The sequence below is a fragment of the Balearica regulorum genome, chromosome 12 (assembly GCF_011004875.1).
Source record: "Balearica regulorum gibbericeps isolate bBalReg1 chromosome 12, bBalReg1.pri, whole genome shotgun sequence".
Classification (NCBI taxonomy): domain Eukaryota; kingdom Metazoa; phylum Chordata; class Aves; order Gruiformes; family Gruidae; genus Balearica; species Balearica regulorum.
In genome coordinates this window covers 14,578,310-14,598,736 of record NC_046195.1, presented here as the reverse complement: position 1 = coordinate 14,598,736, position 20,427 = coordinate 14,578,310, and the positions used below count along the sequence as shown (strand labels likewise).

Genomic DNA, 20,427 nt, shown 5'->3' with positions numbered 1-20,427 from the left:
CATACAGGTTTAAAACAACCAAGTGGCAGCCACTCTCCTGTTATTAAACCTGCAAAACACACTAATAAAGCCATTTGATCAGCTCCTGTGCTACTAAACTGTGATCAAGCAAACACCCTCCTATTTTGAAGTTAACCCAAAATCTTACAAAATTAGTGCCAATGCATTTGAAAGGTTAAGTGCGCTGCACAGCATCAGCTGTAGTACATCAGCCCTGCACCAACAAACCTGTCCTGCTCCACAAATAAGTATCCTTTCATGTGCCACCAGGGAAGTTATTGAAGAAGGCTAAGACTTGTGTTCAAATTCTAGCTGGTTTCACAACGTGGGAAGAGCATGCGAGGCTATAACCATCACACTCATTTCCCCTGAGGTTTAACTTACAGTCAGCTGAGGTCTAGTGTCTCATTTTCAGAATTTGCCAAATGTCTACCTAAAAGAAAATGTGAACAAGTACTTTTCTATTTCACTATTATTCATCAAGTCTGCGTAAGCCCCATAAATAAACCATAATCACTCAATACCACCTACAAAAATGTCTGGTTTTGCAAATTCAGAGCAAAGAAAATAATTGCTTAGAAATCCTTTAGTTATCAGTCTGTGAAAAATTACTTATCTACGCCGGATATTCAGATATGTGAGCAGAGTTAGAAGAGTCTGATTGGGAAAACACGGGCAACGAAAAATGTTTGGTTCAAAGGCTTGCACCTGGGTTCTCCTGTGATTTTAAACCACCAAAATACCCCAAAACTAGATGTACCAAGGAGCAATTCCAAAGAGAAGACAAAACAGCATTAGAGCCACTTTACAGCACATCAACACATCCTGTTAGATCAGCAAATGCTGACTGCAAATCTGCTCCTCTAGAGAAACTCACAGGGTGCTGGTGCTTGAATTGTTTATGTCGGGATTGTCCTAACACTGCTGCAGCCTAAAACATGAGGATCTTTGTGTATCTTTATGTGTTTTTACATGAAATTCTCTAAGATGTTATCAGCTACTTTTCCCATAATGTTTATCTGAGCACTTATTTAAATACTTCCACTTGATACATGTGCATGTGCACTACTGCATTTCTTCACTCTTCGTCCTCTTTTGCATGTCGGTGTCTGGATATTTTTAAATCAAAATATGACAGAAGTGAATCATTTGGGGATTTTTTCAAAACATCATGCATCACTATCAGTATTTCCAATGCCCTTTGACTCACTCAGCAGATAGCCCCTCGTAAAATATGCAGAATTGCTTCTGAAATATAAATGGTTAAGACATCAACTTCTTCATCAGTGCATAAACCTGAGTCCTGCAAGGAGTTACACCACTTGATGGGACCATCAGGCATGCTTATGGGCAGGGTTTATTGAACATGTAGAGTCAGCTGGTTTGGAGGTGATGGCACCTTCACTGTTAGTGTCAAATGTGTTAACATCACAACAGCTGAGAAATCCCGCTTCTTCCATCACAAGATTTTCTTCTATCTTTTTAGGCTTGCACAGCTTAAAACCACCAAATCTCACTGGAATCCTCCACCCCTGATTTTTTGGAGACATTAGGCTGGAGCACTTGTTTTCCTCTGTGTGTGTGAGTACAATGGCTGGATGAGATTTTAATTATAGGAAAACAGCCTAAATGACACCAATGCTCCATAGTAAATGTATGGAATACTGACACCTGCCGGCAAAGGGCTTCATGTCACTCCTGGACAGGAATTTGCCCTCCAGCTATACCCCAAAAGCTGATTCCCATCTCACATGCAGAAAAGCAAGCACAAGCAGGAACTGAGTCCAGTTATGATGCCAAACATGAAGACCAAGAGCCATCCTTACACTGCGAAAGCCAGTGGCTCTTGGCCAGGTCCAAGGAATTTCCCACTGTACAAGGGAAATGACAGTGTATTTTGAATCTCAGCAAAGACAGCGGGGATTAACTGTGCCAGGAAGACAAATTTTTTGTAACTGGAAAAGTGCTGACAGGATTTAATAGCCCACTAATCTGGCAGAAACCCAATCGTAGGAAAAAGAAAGAAAGAAAAAAAGCAGTCATTTTCTGCCAGATTCATGAGCTGAACCTTCTCGGTGCTGAGTACCAGAGATGGCACCGGGGTTGGGAGGACGAGAGCAGCACAGAGCTGGAAGCAAGAAAAAGGCATCAGGACTGCCCCTTCTGGCACCAGCCAACTGCTCAGCCGTCTCACCAAACCACATCTTCAGTCCACGTTACTGTACACAGGTGGGCAGCAGGAAAAGGTTCTTCTCCTGTTCTCCAGATTGTCCTGATTATGTGCAAAAAGGCACTGAGATAAGCTTGGTGCTGGCTCTTCCTTTCCAAAAATGGGAATAAAGGGAGACAAAAATGTCTGTTTGGATTAATTACCACAGCCACAGATACTTGCATGTTTGTATTTCTCCTGCATGAGTTTGTTGTACAGACCCATGCCATGCTCCAGAAATGAATCCAACCTCTTACTTGCTTTTGAGAGACTCCTGCCTCTAGGAAAGAGTATGAAGGAAATGACAATGCTACTGTTCACACTCACTGTAACAAAATTATCCCTCTTTGAAACAAAACACTTGAGAGTCACTTGCAGTGAATTTGAAGCCCTTGCTTATCTTGCTTTCACTTCTCTTTAAACTTTAATTGATTACAGCAGAAGTAATCTTTTTAGTCGTTGCGCTGAGTGCAAGGAGAATGTTTTCTGCAAGATGGCAAACATGGATGTGACACTTAAGATGATCACAAGGAAAAGCACTCTCTTAAAGCCTTAATGAACTTTATGAAAGCAAAACGCTGTAGTGTTCAGAGCTCTCAGCTCTTCAGGTTCACCGCAGGAGACCTTGGCACTGGTGGTATTAAAATTGAACCACACTGTTCACGGTTGAGTCTGCACCAAGGAAATTCAGGACATAAGGACACCAGAGGGCATTACAAAGTGATGCCACATAAACACATCAACTTTTGCATTTCAGGGCATTTTTTCAAAAGCCTTTCAAAGAAAGAGACTCTTTGTAATCATGCCGTACCTTTTTCTGAACAGAAGCACTGGGAGAAGCTCAGCTAAAAGTATCTGCATTCACCTAACAAATTGGGTGCTGATTGTTATTAAGCTGTTTCAGAGAGTTGTGGAAGTTGGTGTAGACGTCAAGGGGAAGGGCAGACACCAGCCGCAGGCGAGGGCCATCCCAGCGCCGCGGATGGAGACCCATATCTTTCAACCGAAGGCTGGGATGCAGAAAACCCCTGAGGGAAACAGTTGCTATCACAACTGGGTCCAACACCTGAAATATTTAATTTCTAAGGAAGTATTATCCTAGCTTTACCTGTTACAGAACATACTACACAGAATAATGTAAAATTATTTTATGGATCTTTAATACTGGAATAAGCATTTTTGTAACAACACGTTGCTGCAGGATACCTGTGTGGAAACTAGTAAAAAAGATCTGCCCAGTGAGCTGATTTGAAAAGCAGTATTATGGCATATACAGAAAAAATTAACTTATACAGTGCCATTACATATATTTCATAGTATTTCTTTACCTAGGCATAAAACGTTCTCTCGGGCATCATTTCTCCAAAGTAACATTAGAGAGACTGCAAAGGTTGAAAGAGCAACGGCTGGAACTTTTACTGATCTAGAAAAGCTTCTATATGAGAATAAGAAAATGGAAAAAGTCTGACAGAAAAAAAATACAATTGATATAATACAGGTTTAAATAAACAATGAATAATAAAAAGAAACTAAATCAAACATCCTTATTTACTTCTCATCATAGCAGAATGAGGTATCACTTGAACTGAAAGCAGCAAATTTAAAATGAATACAAGGAACATCATATTTCACACAGCACAGGAACAGGATATAATATTAACATAATAAGTAATATATTTCACATTATAACTAGCTAACCCATACAACTCACAGCTGTCAGAAGGCAGAGGAGCCAGGGGCTTAGTACAAATAAAATTAGATGCTTAGAGGAACGCTTCGAATGCCCACAGGTAAAGAAAAACCAGAACCTGTTTGTAAGGGGATAAGCCGGGCACTGCAGCTGCAGAGGCATGAAGAAATTTCAGTTACTGCTACATAGCTACAAGTTGTGAGACTTCTCGACTCTTGTAAAACACGATGCTGGATTGTATGTCCAGCGCTCTGATCCCGCACTGCGTGAGGGGAACCATCCTCTCTCCACGAGTAGACTCATCACCAGAATGTTAATGCCTCACTTGCGCTGAATTTGTTCTCCTTATGCGTATCAAAATACTACGGCTCATTGTCTCTGAGCAGAAGTTCATTCCAAACTTTAAATCATTTCATTAAAAAATAAATTACATATTTAGAGCTAAGCCTTGATTTTCAGTTGTGTTTCGTGCCATACTCTCAGGTTTTCTTTTTTATGACCAGTGTAAAAAGATTTTAAATTATAATCTATCCCTTGACATATATTGTACTGTAAGTTTTAATCAAGTATCCCAGAGGAAAAGAAAACCCTCAATCACTTTACAATCTTGTTTAGGGTATTTTTTTGTTTTTTTCCTAAGCAGTAATATTTAACATCTCTGCTTTTCACATACCCATATTTCATTTATTCCAAATACATTCCAATCTGCATATATCTCATTTAAATATTCACAGTTACCCCTGAGCATTATTTACTACATGTCTTTTTTCAGAATGATTAGCATCATTTTGTATGGTCCCATTATGCCTTCACGTACAGCTATACAACATCTAATGGAGCTGAAGTCGCATATTAGACCTTCCCTGTGCTTCAGGACATAGCATTTTCTCCTCACACTGTTTTCTACTTCTGAACTCTAATGTGCCTTATATTTCAAAATCTTCCCATTTCTGGTGCATCTTTTTTTTTGCGGGGGGGGGGGGGGGGGGGAGTTGAACTCATTATCTCTTTTTTACGTCCCATTTCATTTCGCAGCTGTAAGTTAAACCTATTCCTCTTAGGACTGTATTGCCACCACTTCGGTCACACTTCTAAAGAACTGTGCTAAAATTTGGAATAACTAAGAATACTGATGGCTTCACAAGACCATCAGTCCTGGCAGCAACTGCAGCCTCTCTGAATGTATGAATAAATAGCAGGAGTTTAAAGACAGGTGAAAAAGAGCTTCTGCCGACTAAAATGTTTCTGCAGGGCAGACTCCAATGGCAAAGTTTAAAATAGGGCTAATGGTCACTCAGGAATAATTTCAAACTACTTGAGGTGTGGAACTGTAGCCTAGAGGTAGCCAGCATTTTCCCTGCAAGAGAGTCACACCTCCTGGCATAAATAGCCCTCATAAACCAGATACAAGCCACACGGGTAAGCTGTTTCTGACTGTTTCTACTACCAGTGTGTTACTATAATTTGTGCAACAGCAAGTCTCAAAATGTTCTGGAAGGTATTAAGGGCAGAAAGATGTAACTGCCCAAACCTCAAAAGCCAACATCCAAGGGTTATGTGAAAACAAAGCAGCAAGAAGTTGCTGCTAGACAAATGTTAGTATTTCTTCACTTTGTTTGAAATTCGGATCTTTCCTTACTATTAATAATAAATATACTGCAATTTAAAACATGAATTATCTAGTAAAAATTTCACTAATTATCTTGAAGGTAAAACACAAATGTTGTGATCAGCAGGCCACCAAAGTTTCCAGTACTGAATATGCCAGAAGTCTACAAATCAAATTACAAAATACAAGTCCAGTTCTTTAAAGTATTCATTTCTGGGAGCAAAAATACATTATGTTTTAGTAGAGTAGAAGCAGATTATTCAGCATTCCCCATTACATATAAAATGCTATATTTTCAAGTGCTATCATTTTTCAGCCTGAGTATTTATGCCAAATCGAGGGGGGGCTATCCTTCTTTTATTTCAGGCAAAATGGTTCACTGGTTTCTAAGAACAAAGCTAGCAAAAAACCACAACAGGGAAAGCTCTGTTGGTCCATGCTTTGAGGCAAGAACGTGAAATCTTGCTCGTAGTACCCTCTGTGTCAATGGCGTGGCTTTAGGCCCATTCAAATCCGTTTGAGCTGGGCTTATACAATGTTGTAAATGTTTGAGAACCTGCCATTTGCTCAGGCGTAGGGAAGACGTGTCAGGGTGAGCGCTGGGCCTCTATGAAGATGCCACCCTGTCTGCACCGCTGCTGGAGTCACAGCAGCATGGGTGGCCTCACGACTTTCCCCAGAAGCCAGTGCCAGTTTACAGGGGACGTTCCCTCCATCCTTGGGGACGTTCCCATCCCGCACACGTTGCACTGACACGGCCACATGGTAAACTGGATCCACTCATCTGGGTTAATAAAATCCCAACCGAAATGGAGTGGAGCAGAGGAGGAAAATATCCTTCATCCAGAGGAGCAAGCCGATCCAGCTTACCATGGAGAGGCAGGAATATGCTGCAAACATGAGGAGGGAAAACACCTTAGGCCAGTTTTGCCGCAAAGACAGAGCACACAGAGCTGCAGGCTCAGCTCCTCCTGCCAGCCCCGCTCCCAACTATGAGGACTTGGAAGGACTTTCATTTCAGTAGTCCCGCTGACTGGGGCGAGACTGGGAACTGAAACATGGAAGGAAATGAGCACTGAAGTTTCACTAAGATTTTTTTTGGCATGCCACAAGTTTACGCAACCCCTCATCACCAGCTTTCTATCAGCCCTTCAGTTGCGTCAGTCCAAATCTGTGTGGTGGCCCTGAGAGAAGACGAGCCTTTTATTGGTGCTGGGTTACTTCTAACCAAGACTGGTTTCCCAGTATATCTCCCAAGGTGGCTGCAGGGGCATCTGTGCTGGCACAGGAGAGGAGCGGTGGGGACCGAGAGGAGAGAAGGCAGCCGTTTATTTAACTAGGCACTGCCCAAAAGAAACAATCACAAAACTATGTGTTTGTACTGTTTAGTACAAAAAGTACTGTTTAACAGAGAAGTTTTTCTAAGCCAATGAAAAAGAGAAAGGAGCCAGCACACTGGGGAAGGAAATGAGTAAATTGGGACGGGGAATCTTGTATGTCTGGAACCAGACAAGTGAAAGAAGACAAAGCACATGATCTCCTCCTCCCTTTTGGCAGGGGCACACTATTTATGTTGGCCCTGCTGCCCCTGAAATGACAGGCTAGGACTGAGAGCAGGATGAAACGGGGAATATGGTCAGAAAGGCCAGAGAAGGACACTTGGAGAGGGTGATTCAGCTAGGCTGGGCCAAGAGAGAAGGACAGAGAGGGCCACTATGGTGGCGGAGAAATTAAAGGTTGGAAAGGGGGTCTAGCCCAATGACGAGACAAGTCTGGGAGATTATAATTTTGGAGAGAACAGAGAAGAAACCGTAACATTTGGAAAAACAAGCAAAAGAGTCTGTGTTCACTGGAGGCAGCTCCTCCGCACACCCCAGGCTGGAACCAGGATCCTGAACCTCTGCTGCTCCTCCACCAGCAAATACCAGTTAATACCTTTAAGTCATTGAACGTTGTAGTGATGAAGAGCCCATACAGAAATGAAGACCTCTGTCTCCACACCGAGGTTTGAATAATGCAGAGTAAAAAAGGCCTGCAGCTCTAACCTGAACAACGGGGAGAAAAAAAATGACTGAGTGCATGCTCATTAGCAGTATTCATTAACCGCAAGCAGCGCTCACCTTTTGCATCTTTGAATGAGCCCAGATCCAACAGGCAAGGACTACGTAATAATGTACGTAAAAACTGAGGCAGAATTTACACAGATCAAGAGGGTGAATTAAGTTTGTACACATAATCCCGTTTCTTGCATTTCTTAGGAAAGCACCTCACAACCCATTAGAGTAAGCAGATTCAGAGCCACAATTTCCAATAACTCTTCATTTTTCAGCCATAATTTCTAGTGACTCTTCATTTTTCAGCCAAAGAAAAAATATCTAGAACAAAACCCCTCTCCCCATCACCTAGGTGAATGTTTTAAAAGTTGTCTCTAATTTATAGTACACCTTCAACTACTAGTTAGTTATGAACATTTAAGCATAATATTTGCTCAGGTCCAAGACTTCCAGCTGAGATCCCTCAGTCCAAAGTTGGCCACCTGCCTCGCTTCAAACAAGCCACCTCCAAGAATTTTACCATATGGAGATACTCAACCCAGTCAACTCTTTTGAGTCCCAGTAAGAATAATCTCTTTGTTGGAGGAATAACTTAAGTTTTTTACCCATAGTTCTCAGAGCAGGTTTAAGTAATAATAAATAACATTACAAATGAGGAAAACCATGTCCAGCCTGCTGAATCACACCGCCTCCCTAAACCACATTGAAATTAGAGCTGCTGGGTAAGTGTCCTTTAAATTTCTGTAGGAGTCGTGATAAAAAGCAAACAGGGAGCACAGTTTTATCTGATTTACTCCTTCCAAAGTTGTACAAGGTATCTACACTCCTGTAAACAATTACTGAAACCCGCCTGAACTTTCACCACAAGTATTACCTTGGGCACAACCTGACGCTAGTGCACCTCTATACTTCTAATGGGCAAGGATACAAAAGGAAATTGGTGCCTATTAAGAAAATGTACACTGGCTTGCTCTAAAAGTTGTCCAAAATCTTCCAGCAGGTATAGCTGGAAACGAACCAAGTCACGTACCTACTCCAAATAAAATATCTGAATATTCTTCCACCTTTGCTCTTTCCATTACTGTGTCCATTTAATCTAAAGAAATCAACTTTTCACATGACAATTACTGCCACCCATGGATGCTAGAGCAGATGACAGACTTTCTACTACCAAAACTGCAGTGATCTTTGTTTATGCCAACAAGGTGCAATGCAGTGTACTGCCAAGATGAAAATAGGTAAACTCTGATGCAAGAGAAAAAGGACCGTCTCCAAAAGGAGGTGTTCATGTCTATTCAACATAGCTTGTGAGTACTACCAAAGACTGGGAAACTCTATGCAAAAATTATACCTAGTCTTATATTTGAGCTATTCTTCACAATAACCATGCCTGAAGTTTTAAGGACAGTGTGAATTTAAGCTTTTTGTCATGCAAAATGAATACACTCAGAAGTGACATGACTTATTTATGTACCTGCAGGGTATTCCTTGGAAATTACATAGCAACTTATGCCAGCAATGGGAACATTACTAATATAACACTATGTTATCTCCTTATAACAATGTAAATGCCTCAGATCACCACAGTATTTGATAACATCACAGAGATAAATGTTTCATCCATGCATAATTCCAACAATGGAGGATGGATGTAGTAGCAAGGCAATTTGCATTCCTGCAAATGTACCAAAGTTCAAAAAATAGAACTGACACAAAAAATATAGCAAAAGGAATTTAAAGACGCATGGAAATGCGGTGTGTGTTTCTGTGGGGAAAAATTGGGAGGGGGTCTGATTATGCAATAGTGAAAAAAACCTAAACGTACTCTCTAATCTACAAAAACTGTCCAAGGATAAAGGACCAAGGTCTTATGTCCAATCTGAACCGAATTATTCCTAAGTTACTCAGCATGTACAGACTGAAATCAAGTTTCAGGTAGAACAAGTCTTACATGGACACACACCAGTTGTTAGAACTGCCAGTTGTAGCTCTCTTGGCATCTCTCTGTAGACTGCTGTAGCTCTCTTGGCATTGCTCGCTGCCCATCACCGTACCCTGGTGCCCAGAACAAACCAGCAGCTCCAGAACTAGCCAGGTACTAAAGGTTACTCCTGCCTTACCCCATCTTCACCACCTGGCACCTGGACCATCCCCAGCCAATACATCCCAGTGCACTCTACACCAGGTAGTCCTTGCTCCCATCATACCTAAAACTGTGTATTTACTCTGTGATCTCTGCAACAGAGTTGTTAAATTCAATTGACAGCTGCTCATCAATAGTACAAAAGATTGTCCTCAGTGCCTGAACTAAGTTCAGTCAACAGAGCCCTGGACATTTTAAGGGTTACCTTCAAAAGCCCCTAAATATACACAAATCTTTGACAAAAATTAGCAAAATAAGTAACAGTGCTAAATATTAAATATAAAGAAGGTGTTTGTATAAGGCAGTGAAATCTCTTGCTAGCTAAAATGTGGACACAGAAAGGATTCTGAATTAGGAAAGAGGTAGAGATCGAAAATGAAAGAAACAAACAGAGTGAAGTGTTCTAGGAAAGTACATTGGCATCCCAAAGCAAATACAAACCCAAGTTCAGCCAAAGTCACATAATGTTATGTTCCTTTGTCGAGCATTAAAAAGCCGGTAAGTCTGTGCGGTGCAGAAGCTGGCTGCATGGTGAATTTCCACCTAGAGAAAATTTTCCCAAACTGAGGTTTCAAGCATGAGTTCAACATAAGTTTTCCATTAATAACATTAAATATTTCTGCAGATGTTTCAGGAAGGTATTAATGTGTTTACAAAAAGAAAGCAAATAATGAATGCAGACACAGAAAAACTAAGTTTGTTTACAAGTTTGTACAAGTTGGGGAATTTTAGGTTAAGAAAGAGAGAGGTTATTCTGAAACCAAAACACTCATGCCACTAGCTAGACCTAAATGAACTTTTAACTTTTCAACCCTATGAAGAATCCAGTGTCTGAGACAGAATTATAAGATCAAAAATAAAAATGTGAGAGAATAATGATGGAAAAGACTTTGCAATATTCATCCAAGGGTACAAAAAAGTCCTTTTATTTTCAGTCTAAGGTCTCAGCTCGGAGAGCTGTTCTGCATGGGCAGGCTCCATATCAGCACTGTGATTCATCCATGCAATACAATTTGCAGGATCAAAGATTTCAGAAAATTCTCATGCCAGCCTACAGGCATCACCTGAAAAGTTCTCTACCTTTCAGGCAGCGCAAACTAAAGTTCTCAGAGTGCATCCTAAAACTGTGAATCCCCCATGCCTTTCAATGGCAGCCCAAGCCACTTCCAGCAAGCCTCTGTCTCCTTCACGAGCCTCCATGTTATGCACTGAGGATGTCCACGAACCAGGCCAGGGAGCTGATTTACATGGAGGAGTGGGTTTCCTTCAGCTGGATCAACTGTGCTGGCTTGTTCCTGCTCTGCTGGCATATCACAGGGGTGGCACAGGGTACAGAAAAACAGGCAATAGCAAGTAGCATCTGTTTACATTGACTTAAGTACCTCTACAACATCTAAAACCAAAACGTAACATTTCATTTCACTCTTGCTATCAGATTATTTCCTACTGATCTCCAGGTTACTCCTGCTCAACAGCCCCATAATGCAGGAAGAAAATACTCACCACCAGCAAGAGCCTCCTCTCTTGCACTGTCATCATCACTAGGCTGAAGAATATTCCAGGATGTCAAAGTAAGCGAAGAAATATCTTCAGCTGATGATAACTTCAGCATGTCCATGTGATTGCAGTGAGGCTTGTAACGTGGGATGAAACACTCTTTGCCTTGCTTAAAAATGTCCTTAATGATTTCTTCTGTTTGGATTTCATCTGGCATGCTCAGAAAGATTGCGATTCTTTTAGATTCTTGGTACTTGGGATGGCAAATCACCTACATGGGAAATTGATGCAATCAGTTTATGAAAAGTTTAAAAAAAGAGTTGACTTACTTTATTTGAATTGAACAAACAACTGGAGCAAAATATCCATGGAAAAGGGTAGAGATACAAACTACCATGAATCATAAAGAGAATAAACTGACTTTGTTTCCTACTCCAATGTTCTATCATCAGCAAAATCACAATAGGCAAATTTTTGCACTTAGTGAACAAAACATTGTAACACAGGTTTGGGCCAGCAAAAAACAATTTTGGAGACAATCTCCTGATTCTTTAAATATTTGTGCCATATAGTGCAGACATCCTCAAATGCCCAACGTCACTGGAGAAAGATACAGCAGGTCAGAACCACCAGCTTATGCAAGACATGAAGTTTTTGCATTCCTTTTCTTCCACCCTTGTTACATGCTGCATCTCTCATCTGGGCCTAGGCAGAATGAGAAAAGCATCAATGATAATAACTCAAAAGAAAATTAGCATCAGAGCAGATGATTGCAGAGCACAAAGTCTTCCAAGACCAGGTCCCTCTTTCTTTTTTTAACCTGAAATGCCTTCCCTACAGCAAGTTTAGATATATGACTTTAAACATCACCTGCTTCTAATACGTGATCTTATTACTATACATTTTTCAGAGCTGAAGGAAAAGATAGCCCTGCCATTTTTTGATTTTCATGAGATTCTCTGTGCTGGGCTTATAAGAGGCTGAATATAGGAAGGAAAGTAAAAAATGCTTATATGGTGAAAAAGTGTTAGCAGATTCATAGCTCACTATGTCTCTGCCCCATTCCAGATTCAATTCCACATTAAAATTTGAGAGGAGGCTTTTAAAAGCTTGTCTTCTCCTTCTCTAGTACCTTGCATATTTTGTTAATTACATCTGGAGAAAAAAAAAAAAACAAAAATGCGTCCCTTCTCATTTAAATGTGATTTATTCTTATTCTACACACTTGCAAAAAACCTGTCAAAAATATCAGACAATTGAGAAACTGCGCTTATCTACGGAACAGAGAGCACCAAATCCTCTGCTCTGTGTTTGCATAACTGCAGGGTAACTTGCTCTTCTGAGCTTTAGCCTTTGCCCTGGCCCTGTTTTGAGAGATAAATGCCCCTATCCGAACTGAGATATGGTTCTCACTCCTTTTTTTTTCTTTCTTTCCAGCACAGCAGTTAAAAGCCCTGGTGAAATATTACGAAGATGGATATATTTTTGTAAGGTGAAAAAAAAAAAAAAAGAAACACTCTGGACCAAATTATGGCAATGATGTGTTGCTCGGCCATAGAAACATCTTGACAATTCAAAACCGTATTTTACATCCTTTTGTAATTTGACCAACCTTACACGTGGATTTTTCCAACTAAGTGACTGAGCTCTTAAACAACAGAATTTCCATAGTAGCTTTTGTTCAAAAGAACAGAAGAGTCAAATCGCAGACTCCAGAAAATGCCTGTGATTCACGATGTTGAGGGCCTCCAGAGCCCAATCTTCTCATGAGTTTGGAGAAGAGAGAAACCGAGACAAAAACCTCTCCTCTGTCAAAGTGGTGCTGTGGGCACCACACAGGTCCAATCTGCTCCAACGTGGCCAGTAACACATTGCTGATGCCATACAGAAAATAAATGAGGTTGCAGATGTAAAACCACATGCTAGCAGGAAGACAATTTCGGATGTTTTCAGAACTGTGAAGATGAAGTTGCTATGACTCGAGCAGTTTCTGAGAAGAGTGAAAAATTTCCACACTTAACAAATATTATTAACAAGTATTACCTGCTCTTTGTTCACTGATGGCTATTTCTGCAGAATCAGAGCATGCAAACAGCATGACTTTAATCATGAACAGAAACATTAAAAAAGAACAATCATCCAGTAGCTAATTAAATACTAGTGGCTAGCTCAGCCTGTGAAGCTATTTCACTTTGAATTTAAAGATCATTTTGAGATGAGATTTTTATGACTAAAAATATTGTTCAGGTGTTATTAAATAACTTCCTTTTACTACCTGCAAGCACTGATATATGTTATAAAGCTACATTTTCGGGCTTATATTGTTCCAAATATTTTCTCAGCATTTTCAAAAATTTCTTCATGTCTGCTGTATCACCTTCCTACAAGGAGGTTGACTCCACTTGCTGCAATGCCACTCTGTCTCAAGCAAGCTCAGGCTTTTCAATTTGTGTCAGATCATCAAAATGGCACAACAACATCCATTTTTATGTCGTGTGTCCCAATGCCTTCTTTCAAGCAAAGCAAAAGCTGTATCTTTTAGTGGGCTCTCGCTAGCAGAAGTGAGTGCTCTCTTGCTGAGTTTATCAGCTGCAGTTAGACAAAGGCTGAAGGCTCCTAAAAATTCGGTACCACGTGGGCTAGGTGCTGATACGGCAGAGGACTCTGCAGTTTTGAAGACGATGCATGCCAGTATTTTCTAAAAATTGAGATATTTAAGTCTAGGATGTGTGATTACAAAAATGCATTATCACGATAGTAGGGGATTACATAATATTTTTTTAAAAAGCATTCCCAATTTACAAAAGCTTATGTGAGTTCCAGTTAAACTTGCTAGGACCTAAAGTTTCTGTGCTGCCACGTCCCACTCATGAAGTGGCTACACATTAGTATTAAGTGTAGTCTATAAAATTATTTCAGATCCTCTGGCAGGAAAATAACAATATAAATATAGATCATCTAGAAGTACCCGCTGGTGCTGCAGAAAAAAGGACTGTGCTCTATTACATGCCATGACTGCAAAATAAAATTTTATTGTGTTTATTAAAATGATAAAATGCATCTGTATAAAAACTTTGTAATCCAAACACAAACAGAACATTTCAAAAGTACATGTCAATATCATGCTGTGCTAGGATACCAGTTAGGTAAACCCTGCTTAATAATCTTTTACAGGATAAAAATTACATGAGAATAAAATTGCAGGGAAGAAATACCACTGAAAGACACTGAAGGGAAACGACAGCCAGTTAAACAAAAGGCCAAACAGAGACAGTTGCTGAATTTTTACATGTATTGCTAGGAGCTGGCCATAAAGCTAGCCTGATGTGACACATCTGAGATAAACACCCACCATGAACCCATGAGAAACCCCGCTGCTTTGGGGTTTATGACAGAGTTTGCCTCCAGTTTCACAAACACCCTATGCTGTAACTTGACGACGGCTGGCACCGCTCACTCAGTCACTGCTCACACCGAAGCCACCGGCTGCGGTCCCTGACGTTAACTAGGACTGATGGGGGGAAGGCAGGGGCCGAGGCGGAGCTCACCCCCCCACACCCCTACGGCTCGGCGCACAGGCCCGGGCAGGTCGGGGCAGCGGCCGAGGAGCCGGCGGGTCCCTTGAGTCACCGCTTCGGTCCGCAGCCGGGCCTGGAAAGTCCCCGGCGGGTTCCCCCCGCGCAGGGCCAGGCCCGGGCCCAGTTCCTCGGCCGTCCCCCCGCCCCCGGGCCGCTCTTCCTGGAAGCCGCCGTGCTCGGCCCGCACCCACCTTGCGACTCAGCAGGCGGGACTGGCGCTGCTTCTCCGCCGCGCCCAGCGCCCGCAGCCGCTGCCGCAGCTCCCCTCGCAGCGCCCGCTTAGCGGCACGCAGCGCCGCCGCCATCTCGCCGCCCTCCCCCGGCGGCTCCATGCGCCGAGTGAGTCGGGCGGCAGCGCCGGCCTCGCCCTCCCGGGCCCTGGGGGTGGCGGTGGCGCAGCTGGGCAGGGCTCCCGGCGACGGAGCTTCAGGGGCAGCCGGTCGCAGGGTCGCTGCTGGGAGGCGTGGGTGGCCGCCATCTCCACTCGGCTCCGGCCACCGCCGCCCGGGAGGGTGCTGGAGAGCCGGCCCCGGGCCTTCCTGACAAGGCCCATCTTGGTTTTTTGGTTGTCTGGCGTAGTTTACGAAGAATTTCCCCTTTCTTAATTTTGTTGTAGAAAGGGAAATTACATTTTGGTGGGATATTTTACTACAGGCTACTAAACGGTTTCATATGCCTATGGCACCCGCTGCTGGGCCCGGGCCGTGAGGGAGGTGTCGCATGGCCGCACGTCGGGTCACCGTTGGTCTAGAGGGTGTGCTTGACATGTCCAAAGGGAGACGCTGGAGGCTTTGTTTTGGCACATTTAATGATCCAACCCACCTTTAAGTGCAGAAAGGGACGTTTCTATAGGAGAACAGTTATTTTCATCAGTGTTCTATGTGGTGACATCTCAGTTTAGCTACTGTACGCGTTAAGTCATCAGCTGTCCCACTCTGCAGCTCTTTCACCTCATCTTTTCCTCTGGAAACAGTGTCCTGTTCCCCTGTGTATCGCTTGCAGCTGTAAGGATCCCTTAAACTGCAATGCCCTGGCACCCGAGGCACTACTCAGTGTCATGTATAGATAGCTTAATGACAGTTAACAAAGCATATCTATACTATAAGACTTAGCTAATAGCCCTGTTGTTTTCAGACATTTTATTCTGTTTAGAATCCAGGTGGTACATCTCATCACTGCTTTTCTTGCTCTTAAATGCAGAGCAAATGGAGAGTTTGTCCTGGTGAAGATAATCTGGAGCCCACTGGATCTTTAACGATCCAGGTTTCTTTTGTTTAAACCCAGGCCTTACCATGAAGGCAAGTTCTCAAATTATTGCATCACCTAGATTTTGAAAAGGCTAGGTTAGTCTTTTATATTTAATTTTAAAAATTGTACTCCCTGATATAAAATAGGTTACTAGATTAGTTGAAAAGGAAGTGAACGTGGTATTAATAGACTGGTGTTAGCCACTGCAATATGCACTTACAATCGTGCACAAAAAGGAACTAAATAAGAGTTACTGTTCTTGTCATGAAGATTTGCATCATGAAGGTGCAAATAAATAAATATATGTCAAAATATGTTTTAAAATGTCATTCCTGACAGGAACTTCCATAGCTGTTCTGGGGGGTGGACATTTTCCTTTAGCTGTCCCGTACCTTCAGGGTGCTGCCATCTTTTGTTCAGCAGCAACAAATTTATCTTAGAAGTCCTGTTGTGCATGCTAAATAATCTTTCTTGTTTTCATTGGGGAGGGAGAGGGAGAGGGAGAAGGAGAGACAGGAGGAGAGAGAGAGAGAGAGAGAGGGAGAAGAAGGAGAGGGAGAGGGAGCAATACACGTTCTAGCAAATGTTAACATCTGTTTGTGTTCTGTAGTGAAACCCACCAAGTTAGACTATAGAATCACAGAACAGCCCAGGTTGGAGGGGATCTCAAAAGATCCTCTGGTCAAACCTTTCATGGGAAAGGGAGCCTAGATGAGATTATCTAGCACACTGCCCAATTGCATCTTGAAAACTTCCAGCGATGGGGACTCTACCACATACCTGAGGAGGTTGTTCCAGTAAATGATCTTACTGTAAAAAAATTCTTATGTTGAGATGAAAGCTGGAGAACCCATTACCAGAAGGATGAAAGATGGAGAACCTGTTACCAGAAGGAGGCTGCTTCCTTCTCTAGAAGATTTGTCTCAGAGAATAATGCTGTTATGTGCCACAGGCAACTGCTGCCTCAGTTGGTTCACCTCCCAACATGTCTACAAAAGAAGAAGAGTGTTTAGACCCAGCCTTAGCTCCCTAACATAGGAGACTCACTGCAGCTAAAGAAAACCCTTCTAGAATGAATTCTCGAAGAACTACTGTTTAACCTTTGAAAGCAAATGGAATTTGAGTCAAAACAGTTGTCACTCCAGACTATAAAAGCCTGGATGTCTGTTAGGTCCTACTCATGAATTTGCTGAGTTTTGCAGAGTATCCCAAAGCACTAACTACTGTCATCAGAGCTGATCCAGTTCATTTATTTTGCACAAGCTGTCTGTTTCTTATAGAAGCTACCAGATAATACTTAAGAAGTATGACAGAAAATTATAGTCTTAACATCCATGGACTTGAGGTCAAACCCATATACTACTTGGATTCTCCAGGAGTGCTGTGATAGCTTTCCTAAGAGTTATCTTACTTGGGTAGACCTTTTCCCATCATCTCATTCTTCAGAAAGGAATGAGACCAATCATAAGACTTTAAAATACATATTTTAATGTATTTTTCAAAAATATTAGTGTATTTACAGAAATTTATCATTTAAAAAATATTTTGTACTTGCCTATTTTAAAACATCTAGTTTAAAAAAAGTTCAGTTAGATGACTATCTTACAGAAATTTGAAAGAACGTTCACTGCAGATATGAGCAATTAAAAAAATACAACAAAGAAACACATACCATTGCATTAACAGTAAGTGAGTGCACATTTTTAAGTTGCTAGCTTCCACAAATTGTTCTTCCCATAAAAACAGCTTAGTCTGTGTCAGTAACTTGTACCCACTGTTACACTGGAATTTATATTTTCTTTACAGACCCCACCCCCCTTTTGCTTATACAAAGGTTGCAATAAAATGCATTACAGTAGTATTTCATTTACAAAACAAATGACATTAAAACTTGTTTCTTAACCCATTGGATTGTATTTCAGTAAAACAATGTCCTTTCATGGAGGTGCAACAGAGATTCCAAGAGCTGTGTGGATGTGGAGAATGATCTCTCTCTCGAAGCAGTCCTGCCTGGAAAGGGTGACTTGAATTGCTGCATGATGCTGTGTCAATTCCTCTTCGGAGGGATCTCATCTTCAGGTTTGGCAATTAGAACAGCATTTTAAACATCGTATTAAGTGAAAATAAATACAAATAAATTAAAAACAAATTAAGGAAGAAAGTTACTTTCTCTTTGATATTGCTTGGAGAAAAGCTTAGCAATGAAGCTTGTGGCAATATCTAGATTACAGATCAATGTCAGGTCCATTTTTTTCAGTAGTACTCTCTGAACAAGGAGAAAACAGCTATGAACATGGCTGTAATTTTGGAGAAAGATAGTAGTGATCTTCTTTCAAACTTCGTTAGGAAGCCATTTTCCTATGGAAAAGAATGCGCACAGTTAGGGACAGCTTAAAAATCACACGTGTAGGAAAAATGCACCACTTTGTGCTATATCAGATTAAGAGAGTGCTATACCATTGTGCACAGAGGGACAGGTTTTCAAAGCTCTCCCTCCAAAAGAGGAATAGGGCTTTAAAAACAGTAGACAAAAATAGCTGCACCTTGCTGAATGTTTGTTTTATCTCCAAGTCAAGACTGTGCCCTCCCTGTGTAAATAGAAAATGAACGTGAACTGTGTCATCTGAGCCCACATCTTCAAGGAAGACACAAATACTATGTTTCCGATGTAGTAATATAAATATTTTCCTTTAAGCCTCCTTACTCTGCTACAATCAGCCACATATTATGACAGAATGTTGCCAGGAGTTGATACTCTCTTAAATAAAATTGACTCTATTTGAAAGAGAGAGAGAGAGAAGCATTTACAGTAAATCTGATGCATCAAGGGTCCATGACTCACTATCACTTTTTTTTTTTTTTTTTTTTTTTACTGCTACCAGACAGAGAAAGAGTGAAACAAACAGAAAGAAAAAGGGAAAAGCAAGACACTAGAAAACATGTGAGGGGAAAAAGTAATAGCAAAGATGAAATATAAGAGAAGTGGGACGAGAGAGGGGTGGAAAGAGAAAGTAACATTTCCACATAGGTAAAGGAAAAAAGTACCAGGGAAATAACTGACCTCGATGTCATAGATACTCAGCTTCCCCTAATTGCAAAAGAAAATAGTACTGGCATGATGAAACTCGCCAAAGCAAAAGGGATCTCTCTGCTGGCAGAAGGGAATTTCAGCAGCTTGGCAAAATAATCCACATATTGACAAATGCTTTTCTCAGCATTGCCCATTGATAGATGGAAGTTCTGGGATTATCTCAGTCCAAACAGAAAAGATTTAACCCCAATTGCACTTACCTGTAAATTTGTTTAAGCTAAACAGATTTGGGGGATTAAATAATGGTTTTGTTGAAATCCACAGCAAAAGTACTGACTTCAGCTGTGAGGATCACACCTGTGTATTCTTCCCTTACCTTGAACTTCAGCATTTTTGGACCAGCTCCTCTATGGAAGCAAAATTGCTGTACTAACCTTAGGATGCCACTTAATTTTAGATTTAATAATGGGCATGCATAGTTTAACCTGCTTTGAGCAGGAGGCTGGACCAGATGATTTCCTAAGGTCCCTCTCAACCTGAATTATCGTATGATCCTATGAGTCAAGACTAACTCTAGGGTTTCAACTCTAACAGGTACAGAAAGTGCCTTTTTTAAAAAAAAAAAAGTTCTCTTTCAGCATTGTTCTATTTAAAGCAGAAGCAAAGCTTTCACTGTAAGTCTCAAGGAGCCATTCCAGACATCAAATATTAAACCACCAAATATAATCCTGAATAAAATGTTTTTGACAGTGTCTGTAACAATAGTTTCCCTTAATTAAACAAAATCTCCTAATCTAGACTTTGGTGGGAAATGAGAAACTTACCCAGCCACCATTCGCATCTATCCATTCGGCTTTGTTGTTTATTATGTACTCTGTGATGAAATAAGAAATCTGCTCCTTCTCCTCTCCAGTCAGCTGAACTCCATGCTCTTGAAGCTTCTTAGTGAGAAGACCTCCAAACGTAAATATGGTCATAATTCGTCCCCAGTTAGTATTTCCATCAGCAAATTTTTCTTCCATGACACCATTGAAAATTCTCTTGGCAACAGCAACAGAGGTAATATCAATCCTGTCCAAGAATGGTCTGAGAGCCTCCTCAGTTTGATCTTGCAGTGAAGATGCAATGTTTCGCAAGACATGAGCAACCCTGGTTTGGGCTGGCCCACGATGTGATTCCTGAAGCACATACTGCAGATAATCTTGAGCTAAGTAATAAACGTAGTAGAACTCAGCAGTTTCCATTTAGGACAAATCGCAGAGAGCAGTGCACCGCTCTTAATCAGAGTCAGTAATGAGCAGCCACGGAACATGCACACAACTTTGTATCGTCTGGTTTTGATGGAATTTTTTGCTTTTACCACACAAG

General features: G+C 41.3%; 2 protein-coding genes and 1 long non-coding RNA gene across 6 annotated transcripts in view; 1 reads left to right on the top strand and 2 right to left on the bottom strand.

The window, feature by feature from the left end:
* The window catches only part of MTHFS (methenyltetrahydrofolate synthetase), a 24,239-nt gene extending 9,127 nt beyond the window's left edge, over positions 1 to 15,112 (bottom strand). Inside the window, exons 1-3 of one of the 4 annotated variants that reach the window (XM_075764351.1) lie at positions 14,972 to 15,112; positions 11,209 to 11,473; positions 3,688 to 7,553 (exon numbers count right to left, since the gene is read on the bottom strand). In XM_075764351.1, the coding sequence (XP_075620466.1) occupies positions 7,549 to 7,553; positions 11,209 to 11,473; positions 14,972 to 15,112 (411 nt within the window). In that variant the 3' untranslated portion in view covers positions 3,688 to 7,548. Of the gene's footprint in view, positions 1 to 3,687; positions 7,554 to 10,748; positions 11,006 to 11,208; positions 11,474 to 14,554; positions 14,842 to 14,971 lie in introns of those variants that run through there. The other 3 variants (XM_075764349.1, XM_075764347.1, XM_075764350.1) reach the window with 3 other exon arrangements.
* LOC142603474 (uncharacterized) lies at positions 15,001 to 18,070 on the top strand. Its single transcript, XR_012837412.1, has 3 exons — positions 15,001 to 15,119; positions 15,981 to 16,043; positions 17,951 to 18,070. It is a non-coding gene; the product is annotated as an uncharacterized LOC142603474 (long non-coding RNA).
* On the bottom strand, positions 17,497 to 20,427 carry BCL2A1 (BCL2 related protein A1). The gene is made up of 2 exons (XM_010310865.2): positions 19,884 to 20,427; positions 17,497 to 18,386 (listed from the first exon to the last, which is right to left on the bottom strand). The coding sequence occupies exons 1-2, from the start codon at positions 20,301 to 20,303 to the stop codon at positions 18,282 to 18,284; spliced, it is 525 nt and encodes a 174-aa protein (XP_010309167.1). The 5' UTR covers positions 20,304 to 20,427; the 3' UTR covers positions 17,497 to 18,281.

Coding starts and splice junctions, on each gene's coding strand:
- BCL2A1 (XM_010310865.2), bottom strand. CDS start 20,303: ATGGAAACTGCTGAGTTCTACTACGTTTATTACTTAGCTCAAGATTAT. Junction 18,387..19,883: donor TAGATGCGAATGGTGGCTGG/GTAAGTTTCTCA, acceptor TCTTTTCCATAG/GAAAATGGCTTCCTAACGAA.